Source organism: Arachis ipaensis, chromosome B7 (genome assembly GCF_059453495.1).
Source record: "Arachis ipaensis isolate K30076 ecotype BB chromosome B7, ASM5945349v1, whole genome shotgun sequence".
NCBI lineage: Eukaryota > Viridiplantae > Streptophyta > Magnoliopsida > Fabales > Fabaceae > Arachis > Arachis ipaensis.
Genome location: NC_142442.1, coordinates 123,391,523 through 123,417,905, shown reverse-complemented (window position 1 = coordinate 123,417,905; position 26,383 = coordinate 123,391,523). Strand labels below are relative to the sequence as shown.

Genomic DNA, 26,383 nt, shown 5'->3' with positions numbered 1-26,383 from the left:
CCATGCGGTTTATCTAAGTTACACAAAATTCGCTGCACTAAAGGCGAACTTTTTACTTTTCATAAAATTCACTGCTCATTTCTGTAAGTTCGTTGATGTATTAGGTGAAGGTATTGCTGCGTCCAAAAAACTGAATCTCAAAAAATAAAGATGGAAAATTTGTTATGAGAAATAATGATTTTTTTTTTTTTCAGAAGAAATCCTCTTTATTGCTCGTACAAGAAGCCTATATTGCTGGTTAAGACAATCTATACGTGCTACAGTACTACCAGTCATGATCAATTATGCTCTATGAGAGAAGAACGCAACGTTGATACAGTTTCAAATTGTGATTAATTATTGTACATTAAACCATTTTCAGGCACGGAGACCGGACCACGTAACATCACTCTAATCAATATTTCCAATATTAACAGTGATAGATTGCCTCGTTTATTACCAAGAAAAAAAATAAGAAAAAGGAAAAACAATAATAGATCAGTCCATATCATGATGTAGATGTATTGTTATCACATCACATGCGCAAAACTTGTGTTGCTCGTGGCACAAGCGATTAAATAAAGATGGAAAATAAAAAGGCATTGGTATCGTATGATTCCGATTTTGATTTGAGTAGTTTTTTAATTTTAGTCACTTTATTTTTATTATTAGTTTCCCAAAAATTGTGGCCGGGATTTACTTATCCACGGCAGAACCAGAAAAATTGAGTAGAAAAATGCAAAAAAGCTCTTACCAGCACGGCTCCCTCGTGGTCCTCCACGTGGCATCATCATCATCATCTCAAATCCCAAGTCTCAACTCACGAAACGGAACCACCCTCTTCTCTCTTCTCTACCCTTCTTTATTTCTCCACCAACGTCGCACATTTTCCCCAACCCACCAAAGCACTGATATTGTCTAAGGAAGATGAATCATCATAGTAGACAAATACAATGCTAGAAGTAATAAATAGCCACTAAGGAAAGGGGGAATTAATTCCTTCCTGAAAATGAATTAATTTAGTACAATAGTGACTAGTGAGTGATTATTATTCATTTATAACCAATTCTAGGGGAGGAATAATCCTTTCCTGATGCGGTGCCATGTGTGATATACCTTCCAAAAATCGAAATCCAATTTTCCAACTAAGCTTGAATATTAAGTGGTAAGGTAAATGCTGGTGCAGCTGCATTTCCTAGCTGTAATTGCATTTGCACCTGAAACGCTCGTTTTGCAGAATCTGATTCCCTCGCAATCGCGGTTTCCACCTCCACGACCACCATCATCATCACCATGCCTATGCCTATTTAACAATCACTTCGCCATGCGAATACCGAAGAAGCCTTTATCGCTCTTTTCTCTCTCAACCTTCTCTTCCTATCAGCTCGCGCCTCTTTTCTCTTCCCGCCTTCGATTCTCTTCTGGAATCTCCGCAAAACCGCCTCGCTCTCTCGCCAACGCCACCTCACGAGGTTCGGTTTTTTCGTTTTCGTTTTTCCCTCTCGTTTGCCTCGATTTCCGAGTTTCCGTTTTCTTGCGCTCTAAGATTTTTTGGTGTCGCCTTGCGTTGTTTGTTTTAAGCAAGTCACTAGTTCGGTCAAGTCTTCATTATGGATTGGTGGTGGGAAATATTAGATTATAGTAGGAAGTAGGAGAACTTAGAGAATTGCTTTTGTTAATTTCAGAAGTTGAATTTCTAGGTGTTTCTTGGAGCCTAGCTTGGGGAATTCCTAGAGTTGGAACATAGCCTAGTGCATTGTGCGCTTTTAATTCTTTCGAAACTAAAAGGTAAGATGTCCAAATTTCTTTCTATTAATGCTATTTTTGTGAGGTCTCGCCATCTTGTTCTTTTGCAGTTTAACTTGTGAGAGTAATTAAAGTTTCAGGGTTTGTTGCTGCATAATTTTGTGCTGAATCATCTAATGTATATATGTACTTCTTTGTTCTAAGAGACTAATTAATCTCTGTTATCCTGAATAAATATATGTCTATCTGATTAACATGTAGCAGTTTTTATTTCAATGAAACCCCTAATTGTTGTCTTTTTGGTATGAAGATGTCTGGTTTGAAGACCAAGAGTGTGGAAAGTTCTTTAGGTTCATTTTAACACCCTGTGGTTGTTATCTATACCAAAGTGATTCAAATGTAATGCCTGAGTATAATTCTTTGTAATGGCTTAAATCTATCAGGAGCTAATCACTTGCATGCTAGACATCCAATGGATGGGAACAATGGTATTGGTGTACATGACCAAACTTTAGTGGATTTGCCTGCTGCTGGTAATGGAGCAAAGCCACATGTATGGTCATCATATCCTGAGCATGGATGTAAAACTGATATACGCAAGCAGATCTTTTGTAACCGGTCACTGAACATGAAGAACATCGTTGCTGTGGGATTTGACATGGATTATACTCTGGCTCAATACAAGCCTGAAACGTTTGAATCTCTTGCTTATCAAGGCACTATTAAAAAGTTGGTTTATGATTTGGGATATCCTCGTGAGGTTTGTCCAATTAATTTATGTAGCACTTCTTTCCATGTTTGATCATTTTTCTTCCTGTAGCAACTATGATGAAAATGCTGTTGGGGTTCACTTTGGTAAAGGATTTTGTTTATTCTACTGTTCTCCATGGGTATAATCAAATTATATTATGACGTTCTTGTTGTTGTTGCTGCTGCTGCTGCTGCCTGGTTATTTAGGGCTAAAAGCTTTACCTCTGCTGCAGTTGCTAAATTGGTGCTTTGACTGGAAATACATGGTCCGGGGCTTGGTTCTTGACAAAAAAAGAGGCAATATCTTGAAGGTTACACTGAACACATTTTCTTTTTCAATGATGAAATATACTGGCTAACTATGATGATAACTAACTTTTAGCTCCTGTTTGGTTGTTGAACTATTGGCTGTATGTATTTAGATGGATCGTCATAAGTATGTCAAAGTTGCCTACCATGGATTTAAAGAGTTGTCAAAAGAAGATAAAGTGGGGACCTATGGAAATACATTAGTTCGTGATTCTTTTGATGAGCCTGACTATGCTTTAATTGATACACTTTTTTCACTTGCGGAAGCCTACTTGTTTGCTCAACTGGTTGATTTTAAGGATGAAAATCCTGGAAAGATTCAAGAAAGTGTTGAGTAAGTCTTATTTTTACTTCAGTTCTTTTTTTTTTTCTTTTTTCTTTTTTTTTTTTTTTTTTTGCTGAACTTTTGTATGCTTTTTGTTTCTATTTTCAAGATGAAACCATATTAGGACTGCTGCAATCATAGTTTGTCTTGAAACCCTCCAATCGGCAGTAAATAATTACTAATATGAGTGTTTTTTGCTACATGCATGTATTCTTTTTGAATGTTCCTTCCAGCTATGCTCGCATGTACAAAGATGTTAGAGCTGCAGTTGATTTGTGCCACCGTGATGGAACATTGAAGCAAATGGTTGCTAAAGATCCAAAAAGGTATAACATAAAATTGCTAACCTATTAAAGTGAGAAATAAATGAACAATTTTGTTTGGGTGGTGAAATTTCAGATTCAGTGTAATAACCCTTTGTAAAACATGCTGTCCCCTAAATTTCTCGTAGTGTATATGAATTTTTTGATGAAATTATTCTGACTTGGTCATTTTTTGTGTATAAATTATATCTCAGGTATATTAATGAAGATCCTTCAATAGTTCCCATGCTTGAAATGCTCAGAGAATCCGGACGTGCAACATTTTTAGTGACAAATAGGTACTTATGAATTTTCTATGTAAGCCTTAAGAAGAAAGGGGTATTAATGACTAGTCAAACCATCTTGTGGTTATTACTGACGGATGGAACATTAATATGGCATTTGCAGTTTGTGGGACTACACAAACATTGTCATGAATTTCCTCTCTGGATCCAGTGAGGTAGATGGAAGTAAAAGTTTTGCCTGGCTTCAATACTTCGATGTTGTTATCACTGGCAGGTCATGTTCTTTTCCAAGGATCTGTATTTGTTTATGTTTGTTTGGCCACATCATTCTGGATATTGTGAATTTTGCCCTATATTATCAAATTATAGAATTTTCATTTCCACAACATGCAAGTTTTATTACGTCCCTGTATTATTCTGTGCATTGTACTTGCAATTTGTTTTCCTTTGATGAGATATCATGTATCACACATTTTATGAACTAGATAATTTATAAGAAACATACAAGTTAAAACTTAGAACATATTTTTATGAGAATATAACATGACTTTTCGTTGTTAACCCAATCAATTCTTCAATTCATACAGTGCAAAGCCAGGATTTTTTCATGAGGAAAATCGCGCCAACCTATTTGGGGTTGTGCCTGAGACTGGAATGCTTCTCAATACAGATAATGGCTCTCCTATGCCTCAGGTTAGCAGTACAGCAGATTATATTATTGATTTCTTCAATGGTCTTGTATGAAAACTTGAATCATCCTTTTCCTCTTTTTTTTTTTTTATTTTTTTTTTATGGAAGGTGGGTAATATCTCTGCAAGGTTATTCACAGAACAGAAGAATCATGCTTGTCAAGTATTCCAGGTATATTATTCATCATCTTACATAAAATTACAAGTTTTTTAAGTTTACGTGGAACGTTTTGAAGGTAGTGTTAATTTAATATTTCATCTGTATCCAATAATGGTTTGATAGTTGAGCATTTCATTCAGAATATATATAGTGATTATGACCTTCTATTGCAGGGAGGCAATGTTGCTCATCTGCATAAGCTACTTTCCATTGAATCAAGTTCACAGGTACTGTCTTTCTTTACGGAGTATACGTGAACAATTGGTAATAACTCACATCATTTTGTTTCTGATTTGACGAGTCGATTGTTTTAATATAATCGTGGTAGTTGATTTAAGAACTGTAGTAATTGTCGGTTGCTGCAATACTAAAGTTTCCTGTGAAAATTTGAATGCTTTTACATGTAGGTTCTGTATGTTGGGGATCACATTTACGGAGATATACTACGCAGCAAAAAGGTTCTTGGTATATCATATGATTCCTTCCAGCTATTATATTAAATATATTTTTGCATTCAATTCTATTAACTAGTCTTTTATGGCATCTCTTCTGGCTATGATCTGAGAAATAGTACAGATACATGAAAATCTGAGACTGAAATTGATTGAATTTTTCAAGAAATGAATCCAATCGCTGCTTGCTTATGTAGAATTCCTTCTTTAAAAATTTATTTATATTTGCGGATTCTTCTTGAAGTAACTTATATCTTATTGTGATGCTATGTGCTCAATGAGCAGGATGGAGGACCATGCTTGTAATACCAGAGCTTGAGAAGGAGGTTCAGCTGCTGTGGGAGTCAAGAGATACCCGCAAGGTACATTTAAATTTTATTACATATATTTTTTATTTTTATTTTTTTATTTTGAAAATTTTGATCAAATGGCCAGGATAAATTAATCCATAAAAGATTTGAGTTATGCTACACTACTAGAATTTTAACAGAGGTCAAGTACAGTCAATTGTTATCATTGAATAGAATAAAGTGGTAGGAATGCTACGCCTATCTAAGAGTCAACAATCATATCAAGCTTTTTGCTATGGTAAAATAGTTCTGGTTGTCTATCATTTTTAAGAATACTTTTTAATAGGCATTTGATGCTTTTAATAAGGCGTTCTTTTGAATTCTTATCCCTCTTGTTGATTGACAATTGACAAGCCAATACACATTCAGGAAGAATTTTACATATATAGTCTTGTACAGGAACTTCAATTCCTGAGGAGCGAGCGTGATCGCATTGAAGATGAGATACATCATTTGAAGTGGTCTCTCAAGTTAGTATAACTCTGGACCTCTCATAAGTCCTGCTCATTTTCTGTCTGCGGTCTTAGAGTAGTGCGTTATTTTTCAGATTCAAAAATCCAGATGGTGATGCCAAGCAGAAGCTATCTACAGAGCTTGAAAAATTGGAGGTTGGGCCTTTACGTCCATGCTCATCTCCTGCTTGAATTGCAATTTCAGAGATTTGATAATAAGTGACTGATTTTTATTATTATTTATTATCATTATTTTCTCAGCTTGAGAGGGAGAGTGTGAGATTAAGTCATCAAGAAGCTCAGCGAAAATTACATCAAAAGGTAGAAAATTCACCTGTTACCTTTTTCATTATCTTTAGTACTCTTTCTAGTAGTAGTGATGATCACAAACTTATAATAGTCAATGTATCAATTCTCATTGAATAGTAGATGTTGATTGTTCTTAATCTATCATTGCAGTTTCACGAGCCATGGGGTCAGCTTTTGAAAACTGGTTATCAGAACTCTCGTTTTGCTCATCAGGTAAAATGTGTGAATAGTCAATAGCACATTGCACTTGTTAAATTTTCCTCTAAGTTGCTGCTAGGGCGACTTTGCAGCGTAATAGTGTTAGACAAATCACATACCAACCCTTGCAAAATCACACTTTTAACATATCAGAATCATGCATGAAGAGGAGGATGCTTTTTATTCCTTAAACATTATCAAAATTGATGTTAATCGATTTAATTCACTTCCGTAATATGCGTGGTGCAGGTTGAGAGATTTGCCTGCCTTTATTCAAGCCAAGTATCCAACTTGGCGTTGTACTCACCAGACAAGTATTACAGACCCAGTGAAGATTTTATGCAGCATGAATTTGGCATTGTGGGATCTGGCTTATGAGCCACGTAAAATGAATGCATGAGTTCAGGGCAGCGTTCATTGGGGTTTCGAAAGCTGTGTTCTGCTCTTCTACAATTTGTTCCTCGTCTCCGCTTCCCTTCACTCTTTTTCTTTATCTTTTTCTGTGGGGTTACATGTCTTTCAATGTCCCCTTTTAAGTCGGTCTTTAAATGGCTGCTGAAAAAATGCTTACTAGATATTAGCCTTGTATAGTTTCATTAGGCGCTTTATAGAATGCAAGTGGTGAAAATACGAAGCCGCGATTAGATAAAATGCCTTTCTTAATTCAATTCAATATAAACTTGCATATTGTAATCTGTTCATTAGTTTTAGTTGCATAACAGGAGGAATTCATACTTTAATCTAAATAAGTCTGGCCGTTAATAGACAAATCATCCTAATCAACGTTGCTAGTTTGATTTTGATCGGAGAATAAAGTCAAGATAAATAGAATCTATTTAGTTTGATATGGTCTAATTGCTCCCCAGCCCTTGCTTCTGTGCTTTCCAATTGGTTTCCAACCAAGCATTTCTCTTTTCCTTTAAATAAACTGAAGCCGAACTCCCTTTGAACCTCCCTGCCCCAACTCTTTCTTTCATTCTCCAAAAACACTGGCAAATTAAGAGAGAGAGAGAGAGAGGACCGCAACAGATTCATACAAGCCCTTATAATTGACTGGACTGGGTGTAGGAGTAACTGAAGACTGACTAGTAATCCTTGGACTTAGTGTTCATCTTGCCTCTCGATGCCTTGCGTTGCCAATGGTTCAGGGAAAATTCCATTGGATGACCTCTTATGGATGGATGAGAGATCCATTCCACCACTACCTTGAGAACCTACTCTTCCTGAGTGTTTAAAGCAATTGGTACCCTCTCTGTTTGTATGCCCTGTGCCTGTGGCTGTAGAAATCTCTGATGAGCTCAGTCTCCAGCTACCCAAGATTGCAAAGCTCCAAGATCTAGATGAACTCGTTCTTAACCTTGAACTATAACTTTCTTCTCTGACAACATTAACAGGATTTTCCAAGGCTTTTAGGACATATCTCATAGGGGGGCGTTTAGAAGGCTTGGGACTCAGGCATGACTTGGCCACAATTGCCACTGCCCATACCTCTTCCAATAAATCATCATCTACTATTAAATTCGGGTCAACAATCTTACTTACTTGATCTTTGTCATATATACTTATGTCAGACAGGGTGTGCTCTAACCACTCTTTAGTGGCAGCATCGTCTGAATTACTGAAACCGATATTACCCGTAATGAGCTCTAGTAAAACCTTTCCAAAACAGTACACGTCCTGGGAACAAGTTGCAAATGATGAACCTGTTCATTGCCACATTAAGAAACGGACAACAATGAATTCCAAATGTTTCAATGAATAAAATACTTCTGTACTAACATGTAGCAGAATCAGAAGTAAAAGTAGGGAGTAATATTCCATGGATTAGCCTTATATGTAAAAAATTACAATTTTTATACATAAGAGTTGCTATTTACTCTTTACTTTCACCCCCTAACCAAACACAAGAAATTTCTTGGCGTTAATTGCATTGATTAATAACTAGATAAAAAAAACCCGTAAAGAATAAAGATTAAAGGTCATGTTTGTATCATTGCCCTGATGAAATCCACTGCAAATGTGGGTAAAGTAAATTACATGGGGAAAAAAAAATTAAAGGCAACCTACAAGGGCATAAACCAACTTACTCACCAGAATTGCCTTGATCAAAAGATCTGCACATGATAAAATATTTTAAAAAATGTTAGCACGTTACAACTTCGTACAGCAGAATAAGTTTAAACATCAAAAGTAAATACAAATCAGTAAATATATAACAGTGTGTGCTCAACTTTTTTTTTTTGCACTTTGTGCCGCTTGAATATTACCTGTTAATAAGACTACATCTATCTTGTTATCTAAAGAAATTACAGGTATACAATTTCAGCCTCGTGATCCAATCCAGAGACTGAAATTTATCATCTGAACAGGTGATACTGTGCAAAGAAGTAGCCAAATCTCCATTTGGCATATATTTGTAAACTGAATTTCTCATGCTCGTTCTCCAAGCAGTGTCCCAAGGCCGGCACTACGGGTGGCAAGCAGGGAAGTCCGCCCTGCCAGAATCCCCTTTGGCGAGCTAGTCCGCCCCGCCCCGCCTAGTGATGCAGTCTTAGAATCCCACCCTGCGCCCTCTAACTGTGGGCTGGTTGATTAAACCTGCCAAAACTTTTTTTTTTTACTATTAACTACAAAATAATATATATAATTTCACAACCATATTAATAAATTTTTAATTTCTAAAAACATAAAAAAATTATTTTTTTTTATATTCACAAACATTAAAGTTTTTGTAATTATAAATATTGTCTCCAAAGCAAAATAAACATAATCCAAAACATAATTATAAATATTGTATCCAAAGCAACATAAACATAATCCAAAACACTCAATTTTCATCTTCATACTCTTGTAAGTTGGGTCGAGGGAAGTTGGATTTTAGCAAAAAAATTGTAAAAATACTCCCTTGCCAAAAAAAAAACTAAGCCCAGCGGGGAAGCCCGCTCCGCCCCGCCAAAGCCCGCAGTTTAAGCGGTGCGGGTTAGGCGGACTTTTACTCTTTGACGGTCCTAATTTTCCAATTCGGCCCGTTTTTTTGGCGGGTTACGCGAGCAGACCCAGCGGATTTAGGCCCGTTTGCCACCCCTAGCCGGCACCAATCTTGCATGTGAAACCTTACTAAATAGTCCTAACTCTACCAAGTATGATTCTTTCTTCAATACATTCAATTGAACCTTCTTTATAACCACATTACTCCACCTCCCAAGGATCCCAAGAATAGGTCTCTAGAATGACTGATACGTATTTCAAATGTTCATGATATGAAGAGTTCAAATGTTATTTAAAATATATTAGTTTATATTTTTAGAATATTTTAATTTAATTTGATATATTTTGATTTTGTTTATTTAATTACTAGACCGGGTCTTATGTATATGGGTTTTATAGTTTTAGGGTTTTCTTTGTTTTAACCTAATAAGAGGTTATAAATACTTCCTTAACTAATCAACTTGGGTTAGTCGAGTGGTCAGCTCACTCGTCCGTTTAAGCAAGTGTCGGGGTTTCGAATCCCGCCTTGTGCATGCAGCAACCCATCGGCTAACGGCAGCCGCAACGGATTAGTCCTTGACTTATCGGGTTGGGGGATACCGTGGAAAACAAAAAAAAATTCCTCCTTAGCTATTGTAGTCGAATATAGAATGATTTAGAGGTTTAAAAATCACTTTTTGGTTTCGTGATAAAACCATGATGTAGACAATTGAGATTGAGGAGTCCCTCTCTTGTTGCATCGGAGGATTGGGTATAAGGTTGATGAGTTCCTTTGATTCAATTTCCAAACTATGGCGTTGACAAGTTATGTTGAGGAGTCCCTTTTTTGTTGCGTCAAGAAATTGGGTAGAAAGTAGAGTGATTCTCTTTGTCCTCAATTTCAATCTATCATTTTTGTTTCTATTCAATTTTAATGTATCTTTTTTTTATTCAGTTTAAATCTTTATTTTTTTGTTTATCTTTTATTTCTTTATCAACGACCATGTTTGATTAAATTTGCTTCAGCAAAGTTATAAGTGAAATGGAGCATTTGCTCATAAGAAAAAGATTCACCCAAGCTAGCTTTAAACTCATGATCTTTAGGAGGTGCAGTAGGATTTTCCACTTCAGGATCAGTCCCCACATTTGTGGTCCCTCTTTGTCTTTGGATTGTAATGATGCTACCATGATTTTCACCTCTTTTTAGCAGAACTACAAGGACCGGTATAAGAATCATGATAAAGCCAAGTCCAACAAATATACCTACCAGAATGAATATTACTTCTTTATTGTTCCTTGACTTTGAATTTTGCAAGGGTGATTGCGCAGGTCCTTGAGCACTACCTGGACTAAATGCTAATCTCCTCTGAACATAGAACACCCTACATGCCCCAAAATTCCTCTGATTTGGAATCATCCTTAGGCAATTTCTAGCAAGAGCAGTAACATCATTATTAAAACCACCAATTTGCACCTCACCTTGGAAATAACATACCCCAAAATTCCTCTGATTTGGAATCATCCTTAGGCAATTTCTAGCAAGAGCAGTAACATCATTATTAAAACCACCAATTTGCACCTCACCTTGGAAATAGTTATTGGACAAGTCAATTACTTTAAACTTGCTAAGCAAAATGTTATTAAGAGATCCATACAACAAATTATTGGAGACATTAAAGGTGGCACCACTATAATTAACATTGTTTGAGGTAGCCAGTTTTGGCAAGGGACCAGTAATTTTGTATCCGGATAAATCAAGAAATTGCAAGTTGATCCCTGACCACAAGGTAGCAGGAATAGTCCCATCAAAAGCATTCTCATTTAGAATGAGAACTTCAAGTTTAAAAAGGATTGAAAACAAAACACTGGGCAATGACCCAGACAGAGAATTCTTGCTGAGATCAAGAGTGACCAAGCTAGAAAGGCTACCCAGATGAAGAAGGAGTGAACCAGTGAAGGCATTGTCGGAAAGATTCAAACTTTGGACTTTGGAGATTAGAAAGTGCAGCCAAACCAAGTGGAACATACCCAGATAGAAAATTACGAGAAAGGTCAATCCTTGTAAGGTACCTCAGAGAAGACACTGTGTTGGGAACTGTTCCGGTCAGGGAATTGTCAGAAAGATCAAGAACGGTCAACCCCGACAGCCTTCCTAGCTCCGAAGGCAATCTACCCGTGAGTTCATTGCCCGAAAGTGACAGAAACGTTAACTCAGTCAAACCACCAAGCGAAGAAGGAATCGAACCCGTGAGGGAACAAAACCTGAGATCAAGGACTTGGAGCTTGGTAAGGCGCTGCCCGAATCACTCGGGAATGGAACATTTGAGCGCGAAACCGGAAGCACTGAACGAAGGTAAGAAAGTGAGGTTCGTAAGAGAGTGAGAGTCCAGTGCCGACTGCTGAGAAGAAGTGAGGTTATTGAAGAGTATTGATTCTGGTTCGCCTTAAACCAGTGATGTTAAGGGCAACGACTCGACCGTTTCGACATTTTACTCCGGTCCAGTTCCGGCACGGTTCAGCTTTTTTATGGACCAGTCTTTGGGGCTAATCGGCTAATCCCCAACGACTTGCGAAGTTGTACTAACGCTTGCCTTTCAGTTTCAGTGGCGGTTGTTGTCGTTGAGCTGAAACCAAACTGGACGAAGAAGAAGAGTGTTATAAGTGTTACGAACACTCCTCGGTGAAGCTCCATGGCCATTATTATTGCATGTACGTAGGGGTTGTTTACCTATTACTGATTCAGTGATTTGTTTTTGTGAGAAGGTAACAGTGGTTTTGCATCGGATACTGCTTATTAGCTTCTTCGGAGTGTATAGTGTAGTGCAATTTATTCATGATGATTCAAGGGAGGGAGGTGATTTTGCTCTCCTCAACAGCCACATCACTGTCACTTTCAGATTCACCTGTGGTTATTAATGCCAACTTGTCTTCGATTCTATACTAGTTTTAATTTCCCATCTGTGTTAATCAACACTAACCCTGTCAAATTAGGATTAATCCGACTTAAGATTTTTTAGCAATTTTAACGGAATACTTTTTAGGTATCATTTCTAACATTTACATTAACCGAACTGAATTAAAACTAAAATTTATATTTGATATAATATTTAAAATGAGACCGATATCAATAAAAAAGAGATTGTATCACTTTATTATATATTCAACTAATAAAATCTTTGTGATCAATAAGTCAAAATCGATTACATAATCCAGAGAATGATTGTGGAAGGGACAATTCAAAAAGAATTCAAATTTAAGAAAATAAACGCAAACAATTATTTCGTGAGCTGATGGGCAAGTGACGCATTGTGAGATGATCGGGTGTAATCACCTATAAATTGACAATCCGCAAAAGAATTGAGGTAGTGTCAACAACATGGTGTTCAAGCAAGAAGACTCGATTGGTGGTCTTTTTTACTTAGGGTGAACTCAGTTTTAAAAGTTGGTAAACGTGATGTATGAGACAGTTATCGACGTGTTTGAAGGAACGGTTATTTTTAAGTCTGTTTTAAGGTCAACACGTGGAAGTATAGGATTGGTGGAAAGTGCATATAAATAAAGCGATAAGTTGTGAACAAAAAGATTAGAAATTTTACTGAGAAATAAATTTACTCTCTTACACATCCCAACGACTTTCTGTGATCTTGCCTATGTTAGCTTTCTGTGTACGTTTCCTTTCACACTTTCTTTTATGTTCATTTCAATTCTGCAATCTTTATTTTTTGCAAAGTTATATGTTTTGTAACATTGTTTATTAAGTTTACTTCTTTTCATCTTTGTAATTTGTACTCCGATTTGCTATGAAGTTTTAATTTATTTTGCACACATTTTGAATTTTTGAAAAATGTTCTTTAAAGTTATTCAAACAAAGTTTATTTTTACATCATAGATTAATTCTACGGAATTTTTCTTTCTTTATCATTGACAAAGTAAAATATTTTGATGCACATAAAACTGGTATCTGTAAAGAGGAGTAGATTTCGCTTCTAGATATTAGATTTTAAACCACTAGTTTAATTGTAGTTGATCATTACTTTTAATTACTAAAAATTTGCATTACAAATTAGCATGTCTAGTGGAATAACTTTATTAATTGTGCCAAAATTTTTGCTCATTTCAATGTCATCTATATAATGTTTTCTATTGTTAGTGCATGTTATTACACAGTGATAAAATTATTAACATGGCGGAAGAAATTTTTGGTAGTAAGTAGAGTTAAAGTAGTTGTTGCACAAACTTCTGCAAATTCAATATCACATGTAGAGGAAAGTACCCATAATTCAGAAAAAATTATGAAAAAAATATTGTTCAATTTAAAACAATGAAATTGATTCTCGATACATAGGTCCGTTTGAGATCCTGAAGAAGATCGTTTCTGTGGCGTATCAAGTGGTTTTACTGCCACATCTTTCGAACTTGCACGACGTATTTCACGTTTCGCAACTTCAGAAGTATACTCTGGACGCGACTCATGTATTGGATTTCGAACTAGTTCAATTGAAGGAGAATCTAACTTTTCAAGTTGCTCCGGTTCGGATTGATGATGTAAGCGACAAGAAGCTCCGCAGAAAAGAAGTTCAATTAGTTAAGGTGGCTTGGAGTCGATCAGGCATCGAAGAGCATACTTGGGAGTTGGAAATATACATGAGGAAGGACTATCCGCAATTATTCACAGGTAACTAAAATTTTGATGGCAAAATTTCTAATTAGATGGGTAGGATGTAAGACCTAAGAAAATTATAAAAAGATTAATTGGATAATCAATCATTAAATTAAAATAGTTAAAAAGTGTCCAGACGGGGTCGGAAATTAAAACTACATAATTTGAAAATCTAACGATGATATTTGGATTCGGAGAATTTTTTCAAGTGAGAAAATGTAATTTATTTCGGAAAAATGTGTAAAGGCACGTATCTGCTTAAATCCGTTCGGCACTGTGAATGAGAAAATTAATTTATGAGTGAATAAAGTTAAGAAATTAAAATTTATAATTTGGAAAAGTAAAAATGTTTAAAATGCAAATTAAAACACTTATCTTAAAGGTTTTTGCCTAAAGTTAGGCCAAACACACCAAAAATAAACTTGACCACAATTGGACCCAAGGCTCACTCACTAACCCACCCCATTCAGCCAAAGCTAGTACACATTATCCCAATTTCACCAAAACACTAACACTATGCCCTAGGAGAGAAGAGAGGAGAAGAAAGCTTTCACTATTCACTTCCAATTTAAATTGCTCATAACTTATGATCCGAAACTCCGATCGCCACATCGTTTATAGCCACGCGAAGTTCGTCTTCTCCTCTTCATTTATATTTAAAAATTTTGGTAAGTATCTCCCTCACTAAACTATAGTTTTGTTTTTCCTATGAGAATTACATTTTTGGCTTGTTTGTTCATGAAACTTGGTGATTCTTGTGCTTAGGAGAAGCTCTAGGTTGAGTTCTAGCTAAGTTTTATCACTAATTTTGATGGGTAAAGATAAGAAAAAAAATTTTCATGTGTTCATAAAATTTTATGAAGTCCTAGTGATTGAATACTGTGTATATTATATGAAAACAGTGTAAATTGAGTATTAAAGGCATTAAGTAATTGATCATTGGTGGTGCTTGAGCTTGGTGGAGGTGAACTTCAAGCTTAAACTTGGTGGAATTCAAGAATTGAGGATTTGATTTTGGCTTCCTAGAGGTACGGTTTAAGTTTCATTTAAATACCATGTAATGTGACATGAAGTCTTAGGCTAGATGCCCTTAGGAATAAGATTGAATTGTGTAATCGGATGGAATTGAAATGTTGTACTCGATGAATTGTTGAATTTGATTTTGGTTGGTGATTGGTTGATGTTATGATATTGTGAATTAAGTGAAATTATTGATTATGATTTATGAGTCGAATTGATAAATTTTGGGTCGGAGGCCGTGAAAGAAAAGCTTGGTAAGTTGATGGAATGCATTGAATGTTTATGCATGAGATTGAGATGATGATTATGTAACTGAGCATATGAAAATCTGGTAATAAATTGTTGAAATAGAGGAATTGATGAATTAAGATGTGATAATGATGAATTAGAGTTGTAATGTAAATTAAGTAGGCTTGAACTTGATTGAAAATAAAGAAGTGAATTGAAAAGTGACTAATTACTAGGAAAATTGACATTATAGGTCTTAAATGATTTTAACATAAATTGCGAATGATGATGGATCATTGAGGAGGCTTAAAATGTGGTTTAGATTGGTTTTGAAAAGAATGAGTTTGAGAAATGGTAAAAAAATTGAGTTATGCAGAATTTGGTTAAAAAGTGGTTTTTAGCCAATTTCGACGGGTTGTAACTCCGCGCTCGGAGTTCGGAATTAGATAAAATTTATCTCGAATTAAATCTTATTAAAAGATCTTTAAAACCATCTAAAGATGAGGGAAATAAAAATTTTGTAGAGGAAGTTATGGAGGTTTGAAAATGGGTGTAAAAAACTAAATTTTTAAGTAGCAGAAAAATTTGGGGTCACGCGCGCGATAAGCAATCTCGTGCGCTATGTTTACCTTCAGGCAACAAGTCGTGCGTAACACAAGCTGGAAAGTGTGTTGGGTTGTCCGTACGCACGAGGTATGCATACGAACAAGTCCTGTTTTCTTCAATAAGCTCTGTTTTAACTGTTTGGCCTTCCCGGCAAGCTTGTAAATTCCTGTAACCCCCTGTTTGAGATCCAATAACTAGTTCTAGGATTTGGAATGAATCCTATGCCTTTAACCATTTTATTGACTTTCCAAACTTCCATAAAACCCTATAACGAGTATAGAGACGGTGGATTAGAGAGTAGAAAGTGTTGGGAAGAAAACTATTGAGATAAATTGAATTGGAAGTGATTAAATTAATGATTGGATGAAGAAATTGAGTCTGATTAAAATGTACCTGCCTGGGTAGATGCGGTGGCGTTGTTCCACTTGCTCCGGAATGTAGTGAAATATACCTGTTTGGATAGATGCAGTGGCGTTGTTCCACTTGCTCCAGGATGTGGTGAAATGTACTTGCTTGGGTAGATGCAGTGGCGTTGTTCCACTTGTTTCGAGTTGTGGTGAAATGCACTTGCCTGGATAGATCCAGGGACTGTGGCCTGTGTCCCACTTGCTTCTGGTTAAGAGTAAGAGACTTTGTTGACCCTCCATCGCAAGATGTGACTGGGCACTTAGACGTTTTCGGATGTTCCCCATGATATTGATAAATGAATATGAGTATGAGCTTGTGGATGCACGCACCGAGAGACTGTCTAGGGTTCACTACCGGACATGTCGGATTTTGGATTATAACCGACAGATGAGCTCATTGGCCATAGGGCAGGCATGCATCATTTGTATTTGATTAATTTGTTTGTGTTTGCTACTTGTCATGGCTTGTTTAATTGTACATATTAAATGACTATGTGCTAATTTTTTTACCTGAATTTTACTTGTGTATTATTTGTTTGTCTTGCTTGTGTTTGAACATCTGAGAAGTTTCTCAAGCTAGTGTCGGTTGACGCTGAAGGCTGTTCTGTTTAGAGTTTGGAGAGTTGTGGAAACAATGAAAAAGGTGAATTAGATTAGAATTCCTTATGATAGTTGCCTAATCACAGACTAGTGAGAACTTATGATGGAAAGATTGCTCTATGGAAGCTTAAGATTACTTAGAGAGTTCTTGTTGTCTTATATTGTATCTATTTGGCATTTTTACCATACTGAAAATCTATGGATTGGGAGTTCTCATTCTGTATATATTTCTTATTTTTCAAATATAGATCCTGGTGCTCTGCGGTAAGCTAGAGTTTGTCTGGAAGACGGTGAAGTTCTCTTGAATTCTGTGTTGTATTTTGTTTAGATTTCTCTCTCCCCTTATTTTGGAAAACTTAAATTATGTATATATATATTATTTTGAAACCCTGCCTTTAGAGGCTTTTATGTATATTTGGGAGAGATAGAAATTATAATCATTTGTTTTTACTTCTATAACCCTAGCCGACTTAAACTTCGAAGGTCGTGACTAGTGGCTATCATACATACATACATACATATATATATATATATATATATTCTATCTTTACTCTATTCTTCCTTTAAGTTTTAATTTTTATCCCACTTTTCTGAACGCGTTATATTCGATACTTATGTGTTTGCGCTTGCGATTTTCTTTAATTCCTTTTCAAACTTCTCGTTTAATAATTTCTTATAACTATATATGTATTATAACTCCGTCTTGAATCGTACCACCTTATTGTCATTGACTTATGACTCGAGTATAAGAATATGAATGGTAGGGTGTTATAGGGGGGCCAATTATGCACCCCGAAGATGATTTGGAAGTGTGCTAGTTGTGGTAAATAACCAACCACCTTTTTCTTATCCTGACATGAGTTGAGATTATCAAGTCGGCTCATCATCGACTAGTGCAAGATCGATACCTGCTTTTTTTACCACATACGGGTGAAAGCTATCACGATTTATTAAATTTGCTAACTCAACAAATGACTACCATTTTGAACCCTATTATGGCTGATAATAATACCAAGTATGATCAGTTGGCTAGATGGTCAAAAGAATTGCTAGGATCATAGATTATGATGAAGGACATGGTGATCCTCAAAATCTAGTTGGGTTTGATAATGAGGATATCCCACAAAACAACTCAGATGAGAAAGTTCATCCTCACGTTGTTCGACGAGGTCAAAAAGCTGATGAAGTTTTGAATAAAATTTAAGCTAATCAGCATGGTGATCAATATCAAATGACAAGGATTGTTGAAAACTCCCTTAATCGAGTAGGAATAAATATAGGCTTTATAAATCGATCCTATTTTGATTCAGTTGTCCCTTACGCAATCCAAATGGCTGAAGTGCCAATGGGTATAAAAAATTCCAAAATTATGACAAAAATTTTTCGGGGAAGCAGGTGAGTCTACTGTCGAGCACATTACTTGATATTTGGTCGAATTTGGGAATTTTACAAACAATGAAGATTTAAAAATAATTTTTCCCTTCTTCTTTTACAAAAAACAATTTTACCTGGTTTTTTAATTTAAGACACAATTTAGTTTTAATATGGACACAATTGAAAAATGCTTTTCATAGTCAATTTTATAGAGGGGAGTTAAAGGTAACTCTGACTGACTTATTTGTATTAAAGCGAAACAATGATGAATCGATTGATGATTATATGATTCGATTAAAAAATGCTCACAATTAAGGTTATGTATATATTCCTGAAAGCGAGATGGTCAAGATGGCAACTATGGGACTGGATTTAATATGCATCGAAAATTAGTTAATGTGCATATTCCTAACTTAGCTCATTTAGCTAAAAGAGATAGACAAATTGCGTTGCTTAAGAAAGAAAAAGAGTAGTTTAGAAAGGAAAGCAAATACAAAAATTATAAGTCTTTAGCTCGAAAAGAAAAAGTCTCATATATCGAAATGGAGTCTTCAAGTGAAGACTCGGAACATGAATGTGTCAAAGTCAATTTGGCTTAATTAAAGAAAGCTCTTCCTTATGTTTGCCTTTCACTAAAGAAAACTGTTATTTTTGATAAATCTAACAAATCAAAATAAAAGAGTGAAAAGAAGTATAGTTTCGATATTACGAAATCGGAACAATTTTTTCATGTGTTTCTTAAAGATAAGCAATTTGTTTTACCTAAAGAAAAAATCACGCCTCTTCCAAAAAACTTAAAGAAAAACCTTGTTGCAAATTTTTCATCAAGCAACTAGCCATTCAAGTAAAAGTTGTGTTCTTTTTAGGGATTTTGTTCAAGAAGCCATTATGGTGGGCAGACTGAAATTTGATGAAGCTAAAAAAGAGATGAAGGTTGACACTGATCCTTTCAACATAAGTGCTACTTTTGTGGAACCCAATTTTTTGGGAGTTAATATGGTTGGATTCACTTTTCTGGAGTTTGACACTTCCTTAGGATATTTTGAAGCCAATATTTGACAAGTTTGTCTTGGAGTGGGAGAAGGTTTGTTGGACTTCCTGATGCATCAAAAGCTAAAAGATAGAGACATTTTACTATGCACAAGGTGCAACGCTGTGTTTGAAAGGGAAAGGATGAAGAAATAATTGGCTCATAAAGAAGAGTAAGCTTGACAGCAACATCCGACATGGCGTTCAAATGGTCAATCTTCTCAAAACCCTCAGGATAACTATTCGCCTTCATTCCGTCGATCCCAGGCTATCAGGGTCAGATGGATAAAAAATTGTCAAAAATTTAGAGATCGGATATGCGAGAGTATCAATAGCAACAGGCTCGACGTGGCTACCACGGACGAGGTCGAGGATGTAGTCGTAACCCAAATCCTTAAGGAAGGAGTAGGGAAATTGAGGTGGTCTACAATTTTGTCGAGTTCATGCTAGTGTTCCTTCTACTTTGACATATTAAGGGGACAAAGCCATATGGATCGTATTATTTTTCCAATAGATGGTGAAACATTTGCCAAAGGAAAGGATCATGTGATCATCGAAGGGAAAGATAAAGTTGTTGAAACTTCATTGCCCAAAACAAATAAAACTAATACTGTTGATCCTGATGTCAATGAAGATTTTTTCGAGGAAGAGGGTGAGGAGATGGATGGTACTATTTCTATTATGCCATCTAAATTTGTTCGGAAATATGAAGGTAGTCTTAGTGGGGACTACAATCCTGAGTCAAGCGACAATGACATGTTGCATATTAAAGCAACTTTGAGTGGCATCCTCACTAACAAGGTCCTTATTAATGATGGTACTGTTATTAGTATTTTGCTAGAAAGAATGTTGCTTAAAGTCGAAAAACATATCGATGACCTTGTGCTGATGAATATTTCACCGACAAATTATGGTGGAGTTTTGACACCAGCAAAGGTTTAGTTACCCTCTTAGTTAAAGTGGGATCATTGACAAGGAGGAATGTGTTTATGATAGTTACTTCTGGAGCCAATTATAATGCCTTACTTGGGCCTGGGGTGTTCGTGATGTGGTTTAGTTCGCTTATTTAAGAAAAGTCATCCATTCCAATTTTATATTAATGCTTCGATTCGGTTTGGTTCAGTTTTTCAATTAATTCAAATAAAAATCTGTCCTACTATTTTACAAAGTTATAACATGAAATAATACAACACAATAACTAACAAAAGTCTTGATACAATGAAGTTCAACGACAAAAAAATTACAATATTACAACTAAAGTCTTGAAACGATCAATAGTCAATACAACAAAAGATAAAACTAATTAAAACTATCCTCACATGTCCAAACTTAACCAAAATCCAATTGAATTCCCTACTGATTAATGATAATGACTCAAAGAAAATTATATTTTATTAATACTAAACACAAATTTTTTCACTACCAAAACAAAACTCAACAATAATGGCAATATATTAGTTTCTCACTAGGAAATTCAGTACTTTTTCACAATGGTAGAGTTGATGATGTCGATGAACTCTGGCTAATGATACACAAGTTTAAAACAAAGTTAGTTACGTAAATACAAAGAAAAAAATGAATAAACCAACCACAACTAAAATAATGTGGTGAAAAATTACCTTCAAAGAAGCAACACAAAACAAAAATCTATCAACACCTATCAATTCTTTGCGATTTCCACCGTTTACAAAACATGTAATTAACAAGTGGCATTTAAATAAGACTCACAACATGCATTTATTATATCTCAATTGAAAATGAAAAAAATAAATAAAATAGGTTAAAAGTGCAACAGGGAGTACCTCCATAGATGATTAGTACTGATGAAGCAACTTCACATTGCTTGAAGCCATTTCCGCAAATTAGCAATATTAGTCGTGTATTCAAAGCAAAGACATCATAAACAGATTTATATATAGGTAGGGGTGGCAAAAGGGCCTAAACCCGTCGGGTCAGCCCACGTAATCCGCCAAAAAAGGGGGGTAAGGCTGAAAAATTGGGACTGCCAAATAACAAAAGCCCGCCTAACCCGCACCGCTTAAACCGTGGGCTTTGGCGAGGCGGGGCAGGCTTCCCTGGCGGGTTGAGCATATTTTTGGCAGCGGGTGTTTTTGTATTTTTTGGCCAAAAGTCCAGAACCCAACTTCCCCCACAACCCCGACCCGACCCAATGAAACCCTACCCGCCCTAAATCCCTAATTGCATCATGCTCACTCCCTCCAACTCACAACACAGAGCTTCAGCTTCTCCAGTCTCCATCTCCACCCGTAGTCACTCACAAGTCACACCAGCCGCCACTGACCGCTCCTAACCTACTACGTCTGGCACCGTCGCAGTCTCGCACAGACAACAAAGTCTCGTGGCGCTCTTCATCACCGTCGCTCTTCGGTCCTCCTGGGTTCTAGCCACCGCTGCTGCTCCATCTAGCCATCGTCGCTGCTGGTCTCGGTCCTAGGCTCCTGGGTCCTGTCCTCTCGCCCTCTGGGTTTGCTCGTCTGTCCTCTCGCTCTCTGGGTCTGCTCGTCTGTCCTCATCGCCGCTATTCCTTGCCTCATCTATCCTGGTGGTCGGCTCGTCACTGCTGTCATATCAGATTTTTGGTATGTTAGTTTTTTGGCTTAGTTTTTATATCAGAGATTTAGGTTTATTTGCTGTGTTGTGTTGTTTGATAATGGTTGAGTTTTGATTAAATCAGAATTGCTGATACTTGTTTTAAAATGGTTTTGAGTTTTGATTAAATCTAATTTAGATTCATATATTGTTTGCTATTTTTTATGTTGTTTGATAATGGTTGAGTTTTGATTAAATCAGAATTGTTGATACTTGTTTTAAAATGGTTTTGAATTTTGATTAAATATGATGTAGATTCATATATTGTTTGCTATTTTTTGTTTTGTTTGATAATGGTTGAGTTTTGATTAAATTGGAATTGTTGATGCTTGTTTTGAAATGGTTTTGAGTGTTGATTAAATCTGATGCAGATTTACTGTGTTTTGTTTTGTTTGATAATAATTTTGAGTTTTGACTAAATCAGAATGGTTGATACCTGGTTTAACAATTAACATTTGATTTTATTTCAAAAAATATGAATTCTGAAACTATGAATAACCTTGTTACTGCTGGAGCTGGTTCTGAGGCTACTCCGGTCGAGGTTGATGAACCTAGTTCGAAAAGAGCCAGACTAGCAACATCTGATGTTTGGAATCTTTTCAGAAAACTCAGTCCAGATAAGAATGGAGTAGAACGTTCTGAGTGTAAAGGATGCAAGAAGGTGTTTAAAGTTGGAGATAACTGATATGGCACTTCTACTCTAAAATGATATCTTGATACTTATACTCAAATTAAGCATGAAGATATTTGTCAAACTATAGTAGAATTGCAAATTAAAATGGGTTCACTTAAGATTGATTTAGAAGTGGCTAGAGATACGTTTGTTTCTTATGTAGTTACTGGGGATAAGCCATTCAATATGGTTGATGATAGGAGATTTAGAAATTGGGTGAAATATATAAGTCCAACTTTGAAACTTCCTACTAGGAATACGGTTAAGTCTGACATAGTGAAAGTTCACAAGAGAGAAGCTGTGAAACTTAAAAAAATTTTAGTTTCCATTGCAAATAGAATTTGCCTAACATCTGATCTTTGGACATCCAGTACCAATGAGGGGTATATATGTTTGACTGCACATTTTGTTGATGAGAACTGGAAATTACAGAGTAAAATTCTCAATTTTTGTCATATGCCTCCTCCTCATACGGGATTTGATTTGTCTTCTAAAATCTTTACGCTTTTGAATGAGTGAAAATTTGATAAAAGATTTTTTCCATTACTTTAGATAATGCTTCTTCTAATGATACTTGTGTTGATCACTTGAAAAGTACTTTGGATGTGCATGGTTCATTGTTGTGTGGTGGTGAATTCTTTCATGTTCGTTGCTCTGCTCATATTTTAAATCTTATTGTCCAAGATGGAATGAAAATATATGGTGATGTAGTGCATATAAGATTAGAGAGTGTATTAAGTATCTGAGAAAATCTAAAAGTCAAATGGTTAAGTTTAAAGAATGTTTTCAAGATATTGAGGGACTTGAGTATACAACTACATTATGTTTAGATGTTCCTACTAAGTGGAATTCACTTTATACAATGCTTGCAAGTGCTATTCCATATAAGAAAATTTTTGAAATGTATAAAGTAAAAGAAGATGAATTTAGGGATAGTTGCCCTTCATCAAATGAGTGGAAAAGAACTGAAAAGATATGTGGTTTCTTGTTACCATTTTACGAAACTACCAAGTTGATGTCTGGAACTTCTTACCCAACATCCAACTTGTATATTTTACAAGTTTGGCAAATTCAGCTTATTTTGATGAATAGTTTGAAGAATGATGAAGTGCTTATAAGGCACATGGGAGAACAAATGATGATCAAGTTCAAGAAATATTGGGATGAATATAGTGTTGGTCTTGCATTTGGGACAGTTCTTGATCCTAGATTTAAACTCAACACTTTGGCTCATTGCTATAATGAGATTGATCCTATTAGTACTAAAGACAAAGTGGAGCATGTGAAGAGTAAGTTATACAAGCTCTTTGAGTTTTATGACCACAATTCCTTTACAACTATAGAGTGCTTCCCAAATTCCAAGTATGGTTTCTCAAGCGACATCTTCTACAATAGGAACTCAGCTTATTAAAATTGTTGGTGTAAGTATTTTTATCTTATATTCACTCTACTTGGTTATATGTATTTTTTATTGTTCATGTTTTTTGAGTCATATATTGTTTGCAATGAAAAGGATTTGATGTCCCATAATCAAGAAGCTGAAGTGAAAAGTGGAAAGAACCAACTTGATATTTATTTGAGTGAGGCAATATTATTTTGCAATGATGCAATCATAGATGTTTTAAAATGGTGGAAAGACAAACATCATCATTTTCCAACACTATCACTAATGGCACGAGATTTGTTGAGCATTCCTATTACCATCGTGGCTTCAGAATCTGCATTTAGCATAGGTTCTCATGTTTTGAATAACTATAGAAGTCGTTTATTGCCAAATAATGTTGAAGCTGTGATTTGCACTCGAAATTGGACAACTTATTAATTTAGTTAGTAAAAGATTAATATTAGTAGAAACAAAATTAATGAATATCTCTAGATTATCAATCAACTTAGATATCAATGATTCAAGTTCACCCAAATTTTCAACCCAAGTCGAGGATACAAAATCTACTCTATAATTAGTTCAAGCATTTTATCAAATACATAGAGTGCATAAACATAAAACTTCATAAATTTCAAGAATTAGTAAAATAGACAACTACCCAATTCGAGAAAGCAATAATAACGAATCAATTAAGCATGAATAGAACATAAAAGATAAAATATCAAATTGCATTAATAAAAAATTAAAAATTCAACAATAGTTCATAAACTAAAATGACATAAACAAGAAAAACTAACAAGAGAATTCTATCAAACTAAGATATTAGAACAAGAAAAAGTAAATAAGACTAAACTAAAATAAGATTAAAAACTAAAATAAGAGAGAATTAAGGTAGAAACCCTAAGAATTTCAGAGAGAAGTTGGAACTTCTCTCTCTAGAATTCATTAAAACATCCTAAAAACTAAAAACTAAATACTACTTTCCTTTTTTTCTCTTGCATTTTCCTCTTAAATACTTCAAAAATTTAATGCTTGGGGGACCTTTTTGGGACCAAATCATGAGCCCATGTGCATTTTTTTAACGAACCACGTGGAGTCATCTTGCGCACACAAGAATCTTGCTCAAGCGAAGAAGGTTTGCTTACACAAGCTGCCAGAAAGCTCCGCTCCTGAATCACTTCTCAAATTCGCTTTTTCACTCCATTCTTTTCAATTTCTTAGAGGCCATTGATGTATCCAAACTTTGAAACTCTTAAATAAATTTGATCACGACATCGAATGACATAAAAAGAGATTGAGAAATTAATGATTAGGAGCATAAAAAAGCATCTTTTTCACACACACTTCATTGGAAGAAAAATTCAAAAAACTCAATTAGTTAAGCCAAAATTGTGTAATTTTGTTGACAAACTCCATATTTTTTTAACACAATTTAGAATGATAAAATGGAGTTTATCAAGTGTTCTCACTGTTTTGTGTATATTAATTAGGGTTAGGGTAATATGGGATTTTTATTGATATACCAGTTTGGTTTGGTTCATATTTTACCTGCCAGAACTAAAAATCGAACCAAACTAATAAAAAACTGCAAAAATTTAATTTTTCAATTTTTTAGTTTTCAATTTGTTTGATTCAGTTTGTCAGTTTTGTTATGTTTGAATTAGTTTTGAACACCCCTAGGCGTGACTCGATTCATAGTGTGAAAGCAGTACCTTTGATTGTGCATCAAAGTCTTCTCCTTTGGATTGATAAAAGAAAGACTGAAGTGATTAGTGTTGATGATAGCCTTTATGTTGAGCAAATGCATGTTAACTTCAAGGTTTATAATTACCAGTTAAAGCCTCTTGATGTCGACAGGAACCTCAATCTCTACAATTGCGAAGGATATTTTCTAACTACTGAGGGGCTCAATGTAAAGCTCAGGCACCCAAAGATCCAATATACTCCAATTGGTTGGGAGTAGTTTTTTTTTAAAGGAGGAATCTCTATCAACAAAATCTACCAAATGTCTGATGAAGAAGAAGTTGTGTCGAGATATTTATTTTCTTTAAGTAATTATGTTGCTAGTTTTGATTCTACAACGTACTTTTCTTTCTTGTAGTGGTTCTTCTGATCCAGTTGAACCTATTAGGATTTTAAATTCTGCAACATGTATTTCACTTTCTAGTTCAAATTTAGCTGATGAAGTTGATCCAGGTAGGGATTTATTATTTGTAGCATGTACTTTTTCTTATAGTCCTATGATTTTAAGTTCAATCAGTTCTGATAAAGCCTATATTATCAGCCGATTCCCTGTCAATGTATCTCAAGCATCTTGTACCTAAAAGGATTCGACAGCTATTTTGGCTGATAATATTAACAAAAGTAGCTCTTTCTCTCATGATTATGTTAAGTTTCCTTTGCCTTTGCAATGAATTAGAACCTGTCGGGACTAGTGGCATCCCTTGGAGCCACTACAAATCAAAGAAGTTAGTTTCAAATTGGGTCTGAATTCGGTAAAAATCGATTGTTGTTTAAATGGTTGTATGCTGTATTACAAAGGGGACGTAGATCTAACTA

General features: G+C 35.4%; 3 protein-coding genes and 1 pseudogene across 4 annotated transcripts; 3 read left to right on the top strand and 1 right to left on the bottom strand.

Annotated features, from left to right (window-relative positions):
- Window positions 1–586: 586 nt before the first annotated feature.
- On the top strand, window positions 587–6,917 carry LOC107610125 (HAD-superfamily hydrolase, subfamily IG, 5'-nucleotidase). Of its 2 annotated transcripts, XM_016312207.3 has the most exons (18): window positions 1,410–1,451; window positions 1,680–1,767; window positions 2,169–2,485; window positions 2,709–2,786; window positions 2,898–3,118; window positions 3,343–3,435; window positions 3,627–3,710; window positions 3,820–3,930; window positions 4,244–4,349; window positions 4,455–4,517; window positions 4,679–4,732; window positions 4,913–4,970; window positions 5,243–5,319; window positions 5,707–5,777; window positions 5,855–5,915; window positions 6,021–6,080; window positions 6,219–6,281; window positions 6,516–6,917. In XM_016312207.3, exons 3-18 carry the CDS (start codon window positions 2,198–2,200, stop codon window positions 6,642–6,644), a joined length of 1,617 nt encoding a protein of 538 aa, XP_016167693.1. In that variant the 5' UTR covers window positions 1,410–1,451; window positions 1,680–1,767; window positions 2,169–2,197; the 3' UTR covers window positions 6,645–6,917. The 2 variants fall into 2 exon arrangements, with proteins under 2 accessions (XP_016167691.1, XP_016167693.1); XM_016312205.3 differs by lacking the exon at window positions 1,680–1,767 and having other exon boundaries at window positions 587–1,451.
- A 450-nt stretch (window positions 6,918–7,367) lies between these two features.
- LOC107607590 (putative LRR receptor-like serine/threonine-protein kinase At2g16250) lies at window positions 7,368–11,931 on the bottom strand (annotated as a pseudogene).
- A 1,485-nt stretch (window positions 11,932–13,416) lies between these two features.
- Window positions 13,417–13,916, top strand: LOC107607589 (uncharacterized). The gene is made up of 2 exons (XM_016309521.1): window positions 13,417–13,438; window positions 13,579–13,916. The coding sequence occupies exons 1-2, from the start codon at window positions 13,417–13,419 to the stop codon at window positions 13,914–13,916; spliced, it is 360 nt and encodes a 119-aa protein (XP_016165007.1).
- An 8,629-nt stretch (window positions 13,917–22,545) lies between these two features.
- On the top strand, window positions 22,546–26,314 carry LOC107607588 (zinc finger BED domain-containing protein RICESLEEPER 2-like). The gene is made up of 6 exons (XM_016309520.1): window positions 22,546–22,873; window positions 22,993–23,142; window positions 23,232–23,729; window positions 25,489–25,747; window positions 25,926–26,020; window positions 26,244–26,314. The coding sequence occupies exons 1-6, from the start codon at window positions 22,546–22,548 to the stop codon at window positions 26,312–26,314; spliced, it is 1,401 nt and encodes a 466-aa protein (XP_016165006.1).
- Window positions 26,315–26,383: the final 69 nt, after the last annotated feature.